The sequence below is a fragment of the Myotis yumanensis genome, unplaced genomic scaffold, assembly GCF_028538775.1.
Source record: "Myotis yumanensis isolate MYYU_CA2020_CCGP unplaced genomic scaffold, mMyoYum1.0.hap1 SCAF_3, whole genome shotgun sequence".
Classification (NCBI taxonomy): Eukaryota; Metazoa; Chordata; class Mammalia; order Chiroptera; family Vespertilionidae; genus Myotis; species Myotis yumanensis.
In genome coordinates, this window is record NW_027223754.1 from 115,180,304 (window position 1) to 115,194,526 (window position 14,223).

Consider the following 14,223-nt stretch of genomic DNA (forward strand, 5'->3'; position numbering starts at 1 on the left):
GACAGTTATGAAAGAGTGGGCCCACACATTTTGGCTCAGTGGTTGAGCATTGACCTATGAACCAGGAGGTCATGGTTCAATTCCCAGTCAGGGCACATGTCTGGGTTTCAGGCTCGATCCCCAGAAGGGGGCGAGCAGGAGGCAGCCAATTGATGTTTCTCGCTCATTGATGTTTCTGTCTCTCTCTCCTTCTCCCTTCCTCTCTGAAATCAATAAAAATACATTTAAAAGATAAAATAAAAACATATTTTTTTTTTAAAAGAAAAGAGTGGACTTAGCCTTGGCAGGGTAACTCAGTTGGTTAGCGTGTCCTCCCAGGATGCCAAAGTTGTGGGTTTGATCCCCAGTCAGGGCACATATAAGAAGCAACCAATAAATGCATAAATAAGTGGAACAACAAATTGATACCTCCTCCTCTTTCCCTTCTTCTCCCTCCCTCCCCCCTTCTCTCTCTCTCTCAATAATCAATTTAAAAACAATTTTTAAAAACTCTTTAAATAAAAAGAAAGAGTAGCCCAGATGGTGTGGCTCAGTGGTTGAGCGTCGACCTATAAACCAGGAGGTCACAGTTGGATTCCCAGTCAGGGCACATGCCTGGGTTGGGGGCCCGATCCCCAGTGGGGGACGTGCAGGAGGCACCTGATCAATGATTCTCTCTCATCATTAATGTTTCTCTCTCTCTCTGCCTCTTCCTTCCTCTCTGAAATCAATAAAAATATAGTTTAGGGTGGGGCGGGGGCGGGCTAGAAGGGGTCAATCTGTAAATACCTGCAACAATAAAGTTTTTAGAGTAGCATGATTTCAAGAAACTAAATTTATATATTTGATGTTTTTCTTTTTTCTTTAGTTTGAGAGTAACCAGTAAGAGTAAGGAGTCGGGGCTTTCTGACCTCACCAGGCCTCAGTTCTGCCATCCTGACTGTGGGCACGTCAACAGAGGCCAGCGCAGGTTCACCTACGACAACTCCGAGCTGGAAAGGAAGGTCTCGTGCTGCTCTCCTCCCCCAGACTACAACTCCGTGGTCTTGTATTCCACCCCACCTGTCTAAGCGTGACGGCCTGATTTCTAGAACCACATGCAGATGTATACCCCAGAAAACGAGCTTCTGCCAGTATTATGCACATAGAAGTGTACAACTCTGCCTCTCCGCAGGGGCTAGATGCTCCTGTGGTTTTTAACAGTGCTTTTTTCTTTTGACTAACCAGAATGTAACCCCCAGATAAATAGAGTAAGAGTGACAAGTGAAGGCCAAACCCTCATTCAGTGTGTTAGAGAAATTCTTTCAGGTCCAAAGACTTCCTGCTCCTTGCCCCCAGGCCTCGGGCCTGGACAATTCAGGAGACGCAGCATGCACCCAGGGACGGCAGCCCGAGCTGGCCTACGCAAGCCCGGGGCCTCCAGCAGACATGGCTGTGAGGAGGAAAAGGAAAAAGGGAGAAAAGAAGGAAAGAGAAAACAGGACAGAGCACAAGAAGGGAGAATTTGAGCTGGGCCACATGGAAGGAGTGGAAGAGGGCTACCAACAGGATGCTGAAGAGGTTCCGAAACCCTACCTAACCCACTCCATTTGAGAACCCCGCCAGGGAGCCAAGAGAATAGAGGGATGAGGGGACTTTTTCTGGACTCTGGGAGGCAAGAAAAGGACAAACATTTTTTGGAACAACAAAGCATATTTTAAAACATTAGCTACAGGACTGGTTCTCTGTCCATTCCCATATATGACACATTTTTTATTTCTGTCACTGAGGCTGTTGCTCATCTGAGCCCACACTGCCGGCCCCTCTAGCAAGTACACTGCACACTTACCTGAGCTAAGCTGGAATATTAGTTCAGGGCATGTAGCATATTGTTCGTAGTAAGCTAACTGGAACGGCTGGTCTGTGAGGGTTACCTGTTGGGCTTAAAGCCCCATTTTAAAAAATCAGATTCTATTTTGAGTGTTAATGTATAGTCAAGACACTTAACTCAATGTTTTGCATTTGCCTATTTTGTACAGTTAGTTATAAAAGGAAGCTGAGGAGAATGAAAATGCCACAAAACGAGGGCAGAAGGAGTAAGGAAGATGAGGCAGAGTGAAAGCCCTCTCTGTGCCAACCAATCCACCTCACTGCAACAGGCGGCCCGGGGGCTGTGTGATGGGGATCCCACTTCCCAGTCTGTCTCCTGGGAAGGCGGGTTAAGAAAAAGGTGATAGTAAAGTATTTCTGGAATTGGGACTCAGGACATTAATCCGCCATCCACAGGAGAAAAGCCTCTTTCATCTGCTTTCGCCTTGCCTTGGCCTGAGGATGATGGAAAAGGGAACAGGTGCGCAGGGTGCCCACTCCCCAGGGTGGAGGGCCGGGTCTGCGGCGGGCTCCGCCTGATGCTCTGCATTTAGAATGTTTGGAGCCTGTCAGAGCTGGGCAGGCAGCAGAGAAGATGCGGTTCCCTTGATGCATGCAACTGAACTGTAGAAGCCAGAACACAGGTAATAGCAGCATCCTTTCCGTGTCTCAGTCTTGTTTCAAGGTTCTTTGTATGGAGAGATGCGGACTGGGCACATCCCCAGTGAGCCGGTGGGAGCGCCCACGCGGCTCTGCAGGAGGGGCCTCCGGCCAGCAGAGCAGGGAGTCAGGCCTCTCCACCAAGCCAAGGCCCAACAAAATCAGCCAGGAGGGGGAGAGCTTTGTTCTTCCTCTTTACCGGAACGAAATCACCAGGGACAACTGGCAATAGTGTAAACCAGGTAACCAAGAGGAAGGGAAACACAGGGAAGGTAAAAGAAGACCTCAATCCATTCTCTAGTTTTCTCAAATTAGATAAGGACCCAGCAAATAGTGAAGATCACGGAAAACCTTAGCTATCTGTATTATGTGCTGATTTTAATGATCTCATTCTTAATCATTGAGACCTTAGTAATACCACCTCACCAAAAGGAACAATCTATTATTGGTGTCAATTCCGTTTTTTGAAAGACTCAGGTTTGTAGCCTATGTGAGTCCATCCAAAAAGGTTCCCATCTGGAGTCCCGACACAGACAGGAAAACAGGAGCTTGTAGCAACGTGTCGTGGGGTAGTTGCATGGTGCTTGCCACAGGCGAGTTCATTAAAACAGCACTGAAAACTGAAACACTAATTAACTGATGCTGGTATTAAATTATTTGTCACTTATGGCAAAAATGGTTGGCAGTGGCAAGGAAAGAACCAGCACCTCTTTTAGGATTTGTGAGATCACGTATGTGGAACCGCACAGGCGGGAGGGGACAAACCATATACAAGTGTAGGTCTCGTTTAAGACATGATGCCCACACCTTATTTGAGCCCACGCAATATATCTGTCCTAATCCTGGAAACTGTTACTTAGGCCTTTTAGCTGTGCCTTACTTCCCAGCCTGGAAGAATGTCAAACATGAAACATATTTGCCAGCTCCTCTGAGCTGATTAAAGGAGGATCGCGTCTTTGACTGACAGTGGTAGTAACAATATATGTATATATATATGCGTGTGTATGTGTTTTGTGCAGAACTATTTAAGGAAACTGGAATTTTAAAGTTACTTTTATACAAACCAAGAATGTATGCTGCAGATATAAGACATAATTTGGTCCTTTATATCTAGTCACTATGAATGTATTTTATATACTATCTTCATTTAATAAAGTTAACTTCTAAAAAAATCTATGTATTTTCTTCCTAATTTGCTTATAAATGAGAACAGGAGTCATAGGTTCCCCCAGGGGTGGGGAACTGCTGTTCTGGGAGATCTCATTAAACCAATCATTAAGCAGCACAAAAGCAAGCACTGCTAGAGGTAAAGAGCTTTCTCTCAACACCATGAAATGGCTACTCTTAACAATCAGGACACTGCAAACAGTAAATAAAATAAAATCCAACTAGGCAGACTGCCCAGAAAACTAAATACTAAAATGAGGGAGATCACAAGTAAAACGTACAGAGTGCTGCCTGCAGACAAAAGTGCCCTCAGTTTAAAAAGAGTTTAAAATTAGTCTTTTCCAAACACTAATTTTCAGCTAATAAACAATTACCATAACTATAGAGGGGAGTGTGTGTGCCTGCACCTGTGTGTGTTTGTGTGTATTAGAGTTTGTGTGCAAGAAACCATCTACATATATAAAAGCCTAAGTGACTGTGATGACTGGACGACTGGTCCCTATGACGATGCACTGGACACCAGGGGGCAGACAACACAGGAGCTGCCCCCTGGTGGTCAGTGCACTCCCACAGCCAACCTCCTGTGACCGGCCAACTTCCCGTGGTCCCTCCCCCCAGCCGGCCCAGCACGGATTGCCGGCCAACCTCCCGCAGTCTCTCCCCCCTCTAACCCCCCCCCCCCCAAAGGCCGGCTGGCCCTGATTGGCTCCATCAGCCTCATTGGCCCCAGTCACCGGCCAGGCCAAGGGACCCATGCATGAATTCGTGCACCGGGCCTCTAGTACAAAATAATTAGGCAAAAGCCTAAGATAAGAACTTCCCTAAGAAAAGTACACTACCTAAATATTCTTTAATTTTGTTTTGTGGTTTAAATCCTAGAAAGAGAAATAAACAATTCAGACAATCACTATCAACACAGAATAAGTGATCAATAACACATTGTCTTAGGAAGTGGTCATACCATCACCTTCCTAATAACATTATAAGCAATTAGATTGGAGGGGAAAGAACTGCTTTCTTTGGAAAAAAGGCAAGAAAAATAAAAGGCTAAATGACTAATCTCAGTAAATGTATGGTTAACTAAAGAGGACAAGAGGCATTTTATCTTCAAAATTTTTAAATTCTTTAAAAATATTATTGGTTTTCATACTACACTCATTTAGGCAAATGATTTGAAGAATGCTTGAGGAATTGGTGTCATGTCATAATTTAGAAATTTTCTCATGACTCTGGAAACTTACAGTTCATTAGGGAATAGATTTTTTTTCTTTCCTCCAGCAGAATAGCCAAGTAAGGTTTATTAGAGTCCTTGGTGTTAAACATATTACCAGACTTTGGGATTTCACAGGCAAAGACATTTTTCAAAAATATCCTGGATCCCAACACAAGGATGACTAGCTTTCTACTTTTTGAGCTAAAGACATTTAAGGGCAAAAAAAGCAAAACAAACCAAAAACCAACCAGATGCTATTAATGTTCTATTTCTTGAGCTGGATACATAGGTGTGTTCACTTTGTGATCATTGCTGAGCTATATGCTTATTTGCAGATTTGTGTGCAATTCGAAAACAATTATCTTAAAAATACCATTTTAAAAGGAGTAGGGACTTACTTTCAGACTAAAAACTATCAACGTTACGTGCCAGCAACTACTGTAAGTGCTTTGGAGGAAAAAACATTTTCAAAGCCATCCAATGTGACAGGCACTATTAGTAAACCCTTCATGTCAATGGGAAAATGTAAGTAATCAAAAGAGAACTTCAAAATCCCACCATCACACCTACCCTCCTCCAGCATCTGTGCTCATATGCCCTGCCTTCCCTTATGAAATCAAAACACATGCTGGGCAAGTCGTCTCCTCCTCTCACCTACACAAGGACACTCTCCAGCAATCCACCACTGCCTTACCCCCATCCACGTCCCCTTCCACTGGATCAACTCTTCTTATGAAAAGTTACATCCCGACTTTCCCCTTCAGCTACCACCCCATTCCTTCACAGCAATATTCCTTGCAAGAGCTGGTTATGCTCCTGTTTCAGATTCCTCCCCTCCAGGCCCTCTAAGCCCCCTCAAGCCTAGGGTTCACTGTCACGCTCACTGAGACTGCCCTTGGCCAGGTTATCCGTGAACTTCATATTGTTAAACCAAATGGCCATTTTCAGCCTCCATCTTTCTTGAACCATCAACTTCACCTTTATTCCTAAAAACACCTAAATACCTTTTAACTGTGATCCCAGGACATCACACATTTCTTCCTATCTCACAGGCCACTGATGTCCCTCTTACTGGTTTACTTTTCTCTGACCTTTGAACATGGTTCCAGTTACCCCAGCACTCTGCCCTTGGACTTTTCTCAGTCTACACTAACTCCATCATCTCAGCCAGTCTCAGGGCTTTATGTGACACCTGCATGACAATGGCTTGTAAGTTACATTTATGGGCCAGATCTCAGCCCTAATCTCCAAAGTCATGTGTATGCCAAGTGCTAAATTGGCATCTTTGGATCCTGTGGCAGCATCTTCCAAAGGTAGCTGCAGCAGTATCTCCCGAATCCCACATGATCTTCGACAATGTGCGTTTGTCACTTCCCCATTAAATTCCTCTTCCCGAGAATCAGAGCTGGCTCTGTGACTCACTTGCAATCATTAGAATGTGGCAGAAATGACCCTGCACTCAGAGGCCAGGTCAAAGAAAAAAAGAAAATCATGCATTTTCCAGTCTTTTGGTAAATTCATTCTCCAAGAGCTCCCACTAGAGATCCAGGCACCATGTGTGGACAAGCCTAAGCCACACGGAGGCCATGAGTAGGTGCTTCCATTACAGTCCCCCACTGAACCCAGTCTTCATCTTTCAGTTCAGGTGCTAGATCAGCTGATTTCAGCCCCCAGGAAGTTTCCCAGCTGAGGCCCAAAACATAATGAAATAGAGAAGCCATCCAGCTGTGCCCTGCCCAAATTCCTGACCCACGGAATCCCTGAGGATAATACAATGGTTGCTTTATGCCATTAAGTTTGGTGTTGCTTATAACAAACCAGAACAAATGTGTACTAAACATCTCAAACCTAACAGGCCCCAGACCAAACTCTCAGTTATCCTTCCTCACTTCCCCATCCTCCCTGCCCTCCCACCCCCAAAACTCTTTTTTCCTACAACAATCTCTTTCCGTTCAGTACAATCCTCCATCCCATCAGTAGTGGACCAAATCCTTAAGTCATTTTGACTTCCCACTTCCTTTCTTCCTTCACACCCAGTAAGTTAGGACATCCAGTGGGCTCTACCTTTAAAATATATTCAGAATTTAGTCATTTCATCCCACCTCTTCTGCTGACACTCTAGTCCAAATCCCCATCATCTTTCACTTGAAATACAGCAATAGCTTGTTAACCAGCTGTCAAAGTAATCCTTTTAAAACGTTTTATCATGCTATTCTGCTCCAAATCCTCTTGCAGTTTCCCCTTTCACTGGGAGTAAAAGCCAAAATGGTCTTAAAAGTACCTATAGGACACTACTACCCATATTACCCTCTATCTTCACTTCTGACTCACTTTACTCTGGCCACATGGCCTTCCTGCTATCCTTCAAATATTCCAGGCACATTTCCGGACCTGGAATTCTTTTCCCTCAAATTCTGCATGGCTGCTGGCTCCTTCACTTTAAGTTCATCCTCAAATGTGAGCCCTACGCACAAACCATCCCATTTGAAATTCTATCACCACCCCTATACTCCCCACAACTAGAGTAGCAAGATTAAACACAGCATGGCCAGTTACATTTGAACTGCAGGTAAATATTTTTATTGAATTTATTGGGGTGATATTGGTTAATTATATAGGTTTCAGGTGTACAATTCTATAATGCACCATCTGTATATTATATTGTGTGTTCACTACCCCAAGTCAAGTCTCCTTCCATCACCATTTATGCCCCCTTTAGCCTCTTCTACCTCTCCATCCCTCTTCCCTCTGGCAATCACCATACTGTTGTCTGTATCCATGTCTTTCTTTTTTTTTCTTTGCTTAATCCCTTCACCCTTCTCACCCAAGTAACTTTTCAACATACCTATGTCCCACACAATACTTGAGACATACCTATGCTAAAAAAAATTGTTGTTTATCTATAATTCAAATTTAACTGTGTGTTCTATATTTTTATTTGCTAAATCTGGCAACCTTACCCACATCCTTTACCCTACTTTCTTTTCTTTCCATAGCCATTATTTCCTCTTAACATACTATATACTTCGTCTTCTTGCTAGAATAAAAGCTCTGTAAAAGCAGAAATTTTTGTCTGTTGTAGTCAGAATTCTTCAGTTGGTTCCCAGAACAATGCCTAACATACAATAAGCATTCAACAACTCGTTCATGAATGAGTGAATTTAAATCCATTCAATTGCGGCACTGAGTGGGCAAATGGTTTACCCAAGATCACAGAGCTCTCAGTGGTAGAAGCCAGTATTTGAACTCAGGTAGCCTTGTTCTAGCAAATTGGTTTCTTAACCACCATGCATACTGTTTTAAATACATTTTAAAGACATGTATTTTTTAATTCTCTATCCTCCCCTCTTAGCCCACCCCATTTATATAGGATATTTTACAGATGGGTCCCTAACCATGCATTTGCTAAAGGTGTTGGAAGGGAAGAGATCACTGTTTTTGACCATTCAGAGCACAGGAGATGAAAGCATTTGTCAGAGTGTATCAGATGTAACATCGGCGTAACCTTAACAGTATTTTTAATGTGTTCTCCTAAGAAATTTAAACCTAAAAGATCCCTAAATACATCCTCAATTCTGAGCAGACTAGTCTCCCTTCTTCTTCATGAACCCACAATCATCAATTTTAATTTACATGATTCCATGGATTTTTTTCAAGATCCTTCTACATATAAAACCTTCTATACTTATTCTCTCCCTTAATTCCTAAAACCAACTGACCAGTTCCTTCAGCTGAAATTAATCCCTTTCTTTACTCTAGTTCTCCTTCACCTGTGCCTATAGTCCCTTATCACTTTCTATTCTGTACAGTATTTTTTCAACTCATTTCAAACGTACAAAACCCCCCCCCACAAAAATCCACAACACCCCACAATAAACATTCTACCCAGATTCAACAAATGTTAACATTTTACCATATTTTCTTTATCTACCCTTATCTTCCGAACTAGAGGCCCAGTGCACGAAATTCCTGCACTGGTAGAGTCCCTAGCAGCAGCCGGCTGCTGGCCGGGTACTCCCTCCCTTCCCCCAGCCGGCCCCACCCCCCGGTCGAACTCCCAGACAACTCCCAGTCAAGGGGACAATTTGCAGACTATGCTTTTATTATATAGGACAGTGCTTCTGAAGGACTTGGGGGAAGGGACATCCTTCACCTATACAGTAAATTAACCAAGTACTGAAAAGATTGGCTAGGTATCATTCCCATCCTTTCACATAAGTGGGTCTTCTCTCCTAAACTTTGCTGTAAGTCATGTAGCATATAAACATGTTTGGGCACAACTATACATTTTGTAAGTACCAAGTACTCATACTTGCATTTTTAGTGCCTAGAACAGATCCAAGTAGGCATTTAACAGATACTTGATAAGTCAATAAATCTACCACCATTTCATCCAAAGACCAAAAATACCTCCAAGACAGGAAGGAAATCATCAGCCTTTTAAATTCCTATCATTTGACAAATCATCTTTTTAATTTTTTTTTTTTAATCTTCACACAAGGATATTTTTTCCATTGATTTCTGAAAAGAGTGGAAGAGAGGGAGAGAGATGGAAGGGAAGGAGGAGGGGGAGAGAGAAACATCGATGTGAGACCCATTGATTGGTTGCCTTCCCCACATGCCCCTACAGGGGCTTAGGAACCTGCAACTGAAGTATGTGCCTTTAACCAGGAATCAAACCTGTAACCCTTCGGTCCATGGGCCGACGATCTAACACTGAGAAACCCAGCCAGGGCCCAATCATCTTTTCAAATAAACTGGTAACAATAACAAAAAAGATCAGTTTCTTTCTGTAATTCTTTATTAAAAATACTGCTGTACACATAGAGACTGAAAACAGGATTAAAGATGAATAACCCAATTTGGGATCATGACATTAGAACTTAACATACTGGTGCTTTTTAGGGAAGTTGTTGACATCCAAATCACAGAACCAAGGTCAAAAGCAAAATACAAAGGTACCCTCAAAAATATTTACAATGAAGTAAATACACTAACAGAATTTAAAATAGGTACAAAAATTTGAAATGACCAACGCTACATGATTTCAAGGGTTGTCCTTTCTGTGCTTTTAACTATCGTAACAGGAAGGTATGGAAGTTTATATCCTTAATTTGACTCTTCTCAAAGAATAAAATCTTCCTATTAATTAAAAAGACTAACTTTTAGACAACCTCTTAAATGGAATTACACTATGGAAAAGAGGGCTCCCCCAAAAAACACCTAAGCAGAACTAAGAGTTCTATTGAAAACCATTCCCAATAAAAACTAAATGAAAAATAAATATAAAACAAAGCTTAAAAAAATATGTATTACCTGACACCAACTGTTTTCAGGCTGATGATATTTACTCATGAAAACATATGAGCTGTCTATGTTTTATATTCAAACCAAGTCCTGAGGTTATTAGGGGCTGAAGCAAACTAGCATTTATAACACAAACATTCTTGGGTTTGTGATTTGAACCTGCCTTGCAGAGGGGAGTTTGCTGGTCTATACAGAATGAGAAATTCAAGCCCTATTCTACCCCTGCCCTTCCTTAGCTTTCACAAAACATTGGTCCACAAATTAAATTTTCAAAAAGTTGCCAGACCCCAAAACGAAAATAGATGATCCCCTTTCATTTTCAAAGAAAACAATATTGGAAAAAATCTCCAGCCTGCTTATAAATTAAGCATTTCATATTTCTTCTAGAATACAAGTAGTTCTTTTTTGTACAAAAGAATTACAATATGATTTGTCAAAAAACATATAAAAAGACAGCTGCTCTTCTTCAAATACATGAGCTAATGATAAAAGACTTTTGCATGTTAATGTCTCCAAGTTCCTGTTCCTTTTACATAAAAAGAACATTACGGTGGCAAATGTTAATTATCATTTGAATATTAAACATTATGTTCTTTTAAAATCCATCCAGATCAAATGCAATCATTGATTTTCTTTTTAGCAACTGATGCTACCACAGGTGGACTCACTTGTTACAATGTGAGAAGCGTGTCTCTAGTCTTCAAAGCTTTCAGGTGAAGAGAGGTGCTTTTCCTTGATGCAAATCTCAAGGCAGAGAAAATCACTTTAAAGCTTATAAAAAGTGGACAGAGAAATATTAAAAACTTCTCTGAAAACTACAAATATGTTTAATCATTAAAATTGAAAACCATAACATCGGTTGCAAGTGCTTGGAAGTCTTTCCTGATCTTTTGAGTTTCCACATTTTCTTCATAGTTGCTTGGTGAGCACCCAGTGCTAGTAAAACATTCAGTGCTGGGAAAGGAGATACAGTCCTCATTACTGTTTTTTAAGAAAGAAAATTCCTATGTATTTGGCAGTCTTCAGTATCAAAGTATAAGTATTTCATTAACTAGAAATTCCATGAATACACAAGTTTGGCGACAACTGCACGTCCAAATATTAAGAAAGGTTAAGAGGAGGAAAATTCCAAAGATTTGAGATTGACTTATTCAGGAATATCCCACATATTATTATTAAAAGCACTATGACTTTGGGCTAAGCAGTGACTGCAAAGGCACAGCAGATTGTTATCCCTCCAGATTCAGGCTATAAAACTTCAGAAGCTCTTGATGCCAGACCACTGCTGTGTTTAGCTCATCTTCTGAACAGTGTCTCTGTGTCTGTATCCAGTGTAAAGTACCATAATAAAGCTGTGGTTTAAAGAACAAAACTTTATACAAAAAAAAAAGCAAACTTCAGTCCTTTAACACAATTTCTCAATTTTTTTTCTATTTAAAAAAGATTGCATAAATGTAAATGTATCTGACTAGCAGGAAACATCTTTTTTACAAAAGGCTCTGGTTGAATTTGGAGCAAAAAGTTCTATGAGCTCCTTCAGTTACTGTTTATCCAATCTTTACAGAAAGGATTTAAATCAAGTAATAGGGGAATTTGTATCTAACAAAATTCACTGATATTTCTTTTTGTGTGTTCTTTAAAACAAAACAAAAATCTCAATTTGAATTAACAGTGGGTGGCATATAGAGCTTGCATACAATACTCTTACAAGAATTATGCGCTACATTGAACTGTGAAATTATTTACCTGGTCCATTACATTATTCAGGGCAACCCATCCCCAAAAGAGCAAATTCTGCAACCCTCACTGACAAAAATGCTGTCCAGCATTGTTTCCAAAAAATATCCTTGCAAATAGATTCCCTTAATAAGTATACAATGTGGCAAAAGTTCAAAGATCAGAAAAAAGTCTTAAGAAAATTAAAATTAGTGCATATACAAGTGGAAAAAAACCAAAGCTGGAACATCAGTCGCCTAATGGTGCTCCTTAATCTAAAATAAATTCTTCACAGATTTGGCCCCAATGGCAGCCACAGCTCTAGGATGATTGAAACATTCTTCCTTTCAAGTAACAGTGTACCTGATTGAAATGCAAGCAGCTTTGCTCATCTTCTGTTTGTTTCCCAGACGTGAAATGAGATGATGAAAACAGTTCAGCTGTAGTGCAATTCGCTATAGGTTAAGCTCCTCAGCCATGTCCTGCGTGCTGTTAGCAAATACTACAACTGGCCATTGGCAGCTGCAATCAGTTCTTGAAAAGTGTTTTCAAAGCAGCGCTTTAAGTCACTGTAAGTCACCACAAGTACACTCTTCTCATCTCTGGAAATGAGGCTTATTTTTTCTGGCACACCAGCATCTAACTGAAACAGATACATTAAAAAATATGAAGTTCATACCACACAGAAGATTATCTACCTTATCTACTTTAGGACAACACTTGGCAATGATGATAAACATTTAAAATTGTTTGTTACATTTGCTTCTGGATATACATAAATATTTCATACCACCAATCAGTAGGTACACTTTTAACTCAGACGCTTTTCACACAAATGCTGCCCTATTTCTCCCTATCTTTCATGCTTTTTCTAATTGCTTGTACTATATAGTATAACTTAATTATTCCCTCAATATCTCCCAACTTTTTTGTATCACAATTACAGTGCAATGAACATTTTCATCTCAACTTTTTCTTCTGTAGAATTACTTCCTTAGGAGACTTAAAAGTACACTGAATCAGAAAGTATGAGTAATTTTATAGCCTATCACATACAGCCAAATTGCTTTCCACAGGATTTCAGACACCATAGCCTTATAAGTTGTACCAATTTAGCAGCAACTCCATATCAAATGAGTGCCTTGCTGTTTTAATTTATAATGTTATTAACATAACCAAATGCTTTCATATATTCACTTTTGTTATTTCCACAGTGTGAATGCCAGTTTATAGTCTTTACCCACTGATCTATAAGGATACAGCATAGTATTTTAATGAGGTATCTATAAAGTATAAATACTAATCCTTAGTCCATCAAAAAAACTCATCTTGTCTTCACTTTATTTTTGTTAGTTTTTAATGTCCATTTTTCCTTCTTTTTTCATTAATTAATTCATTAAAAAACATTTAAAACTAATTCTGAAGACTCAAATTTAGAAATAACTTTAGCAGTTAATTTCAGTCATTTCCACCAAAATAAGCTATGTTAAATTTTAATTTTTATATCATCAATATGGCCATCCCTCCTTTTCAATTTATTACTTTTTCCAAATTTAGAAAATTGTTACATTTCAGATTTGGAATAGATTTTATTTACTACTAGTTATTTTATGAAATGAAATAGAACTTTCTTCAAATTTTCAATTATCTCCGCCTTATTCTATCAAATCTACTTGTCAGTGTTTATACCTGTTCTACAGTTTTAGTTATGGTACTTTGATACTACGGATAGTATCTTCTAAAATCTAATAGACTTATTCTTCTCTCATTGCTCAAGAAAAACATTTTCCCCTTAAGGGAAAAGGGCAAATGAATATATAAATCATATTGGATTAGTTTAATGGTACATCATACAGTTTTATTCTGTCTTAATGTAAGTTATTGACAATACTCTCTCAAGAGTTTTAAGGAAATTCAAACAAGACAAAGTAGTGCTTAAAAACAGATATTTTTCCTGGAGGGTTAACAATGTATGTTAACAGTTCTAAATGATGTGACAGAGCCGGTATTTTCTTCCCTAGTGCTTGTCATTTAGGGACAGTTGAGACCAGGACACAGCAAGTGTTTTCTATAAAGGGCCATTAGTAAATGCTTTAAATTTCAGGGCTACATACAACCTCTGTCACATATCCCTTCTTGGTTTTGTTTTTTTAAAACAATCTTTTTAAAATATAAAAACTATTCTTAGCTCGAAGGCTATACAAAAAATGCCTGTAGAATGAATTTGGCCTATAGGGCACAGTTTGCCAACCCCTGATTTAGATATAAAGCTATAAAAGACTAGGATTTGCTTCTGGAAACCCATTCTAAGCTCTGTAATTCTAAGTAATCCG

The 14,223-nt window shown here is 39.9% G+C and overlaps 2 protein-coding genes across 6 annotated transcripts in view; one reads left to right on the forward strand and one right to left on the reverse strand.

Moving 5' to 3' along the window:
- The window catches only part of FLT1 (fms related receptor tyrosine kinase 1), a 203,878-nt gene extending 200,225 nt beyond the window's left edge, over positions 1 to 3,653 (forward strand). Inside the window, exon 31 of the mRNA XM_070409410.1 lies at positions 848 to 3,653. Coding sequence (XP_070265511.1) covers positions 848 to 1,049 — 202 coding nt within the window. The 3' untranslated portion in view covers positions 1,050 to 3,653. The remainder of the gene's footprint in view (positions 1 to 847) is intronic.
- A 5,993-nt stretch (positions 3,654 to 9,646) lies between these two features.
- The window catches only part of PAN3 (poly(A) specific ribonuclease subunit PAN3), a 172,620-nt gene continuing 168,043 nt past the window's right edge, over positions 9,647 to 14,223 (reverse strand). For 4 of the 5 annotated variants that reach the window (XM_070409408.1, XM_070409407.1, XM_070409406.1 and 1 more), the window contains one exon: positions 9,647 to 12,533. In XM_070409408.1, coding sequence (XP_070265509.1) covers positions 12,393 to 12,533 — 141 coding nt within the window. In that variant the 3' untranslated portion in view covers positions 9,647 to 12,392. The remainder of the gene's footprint in view (positions 12,534 to 14,223) is intronic. The other variant, XM_070409409.1, reaches the window with a different exon arrangement.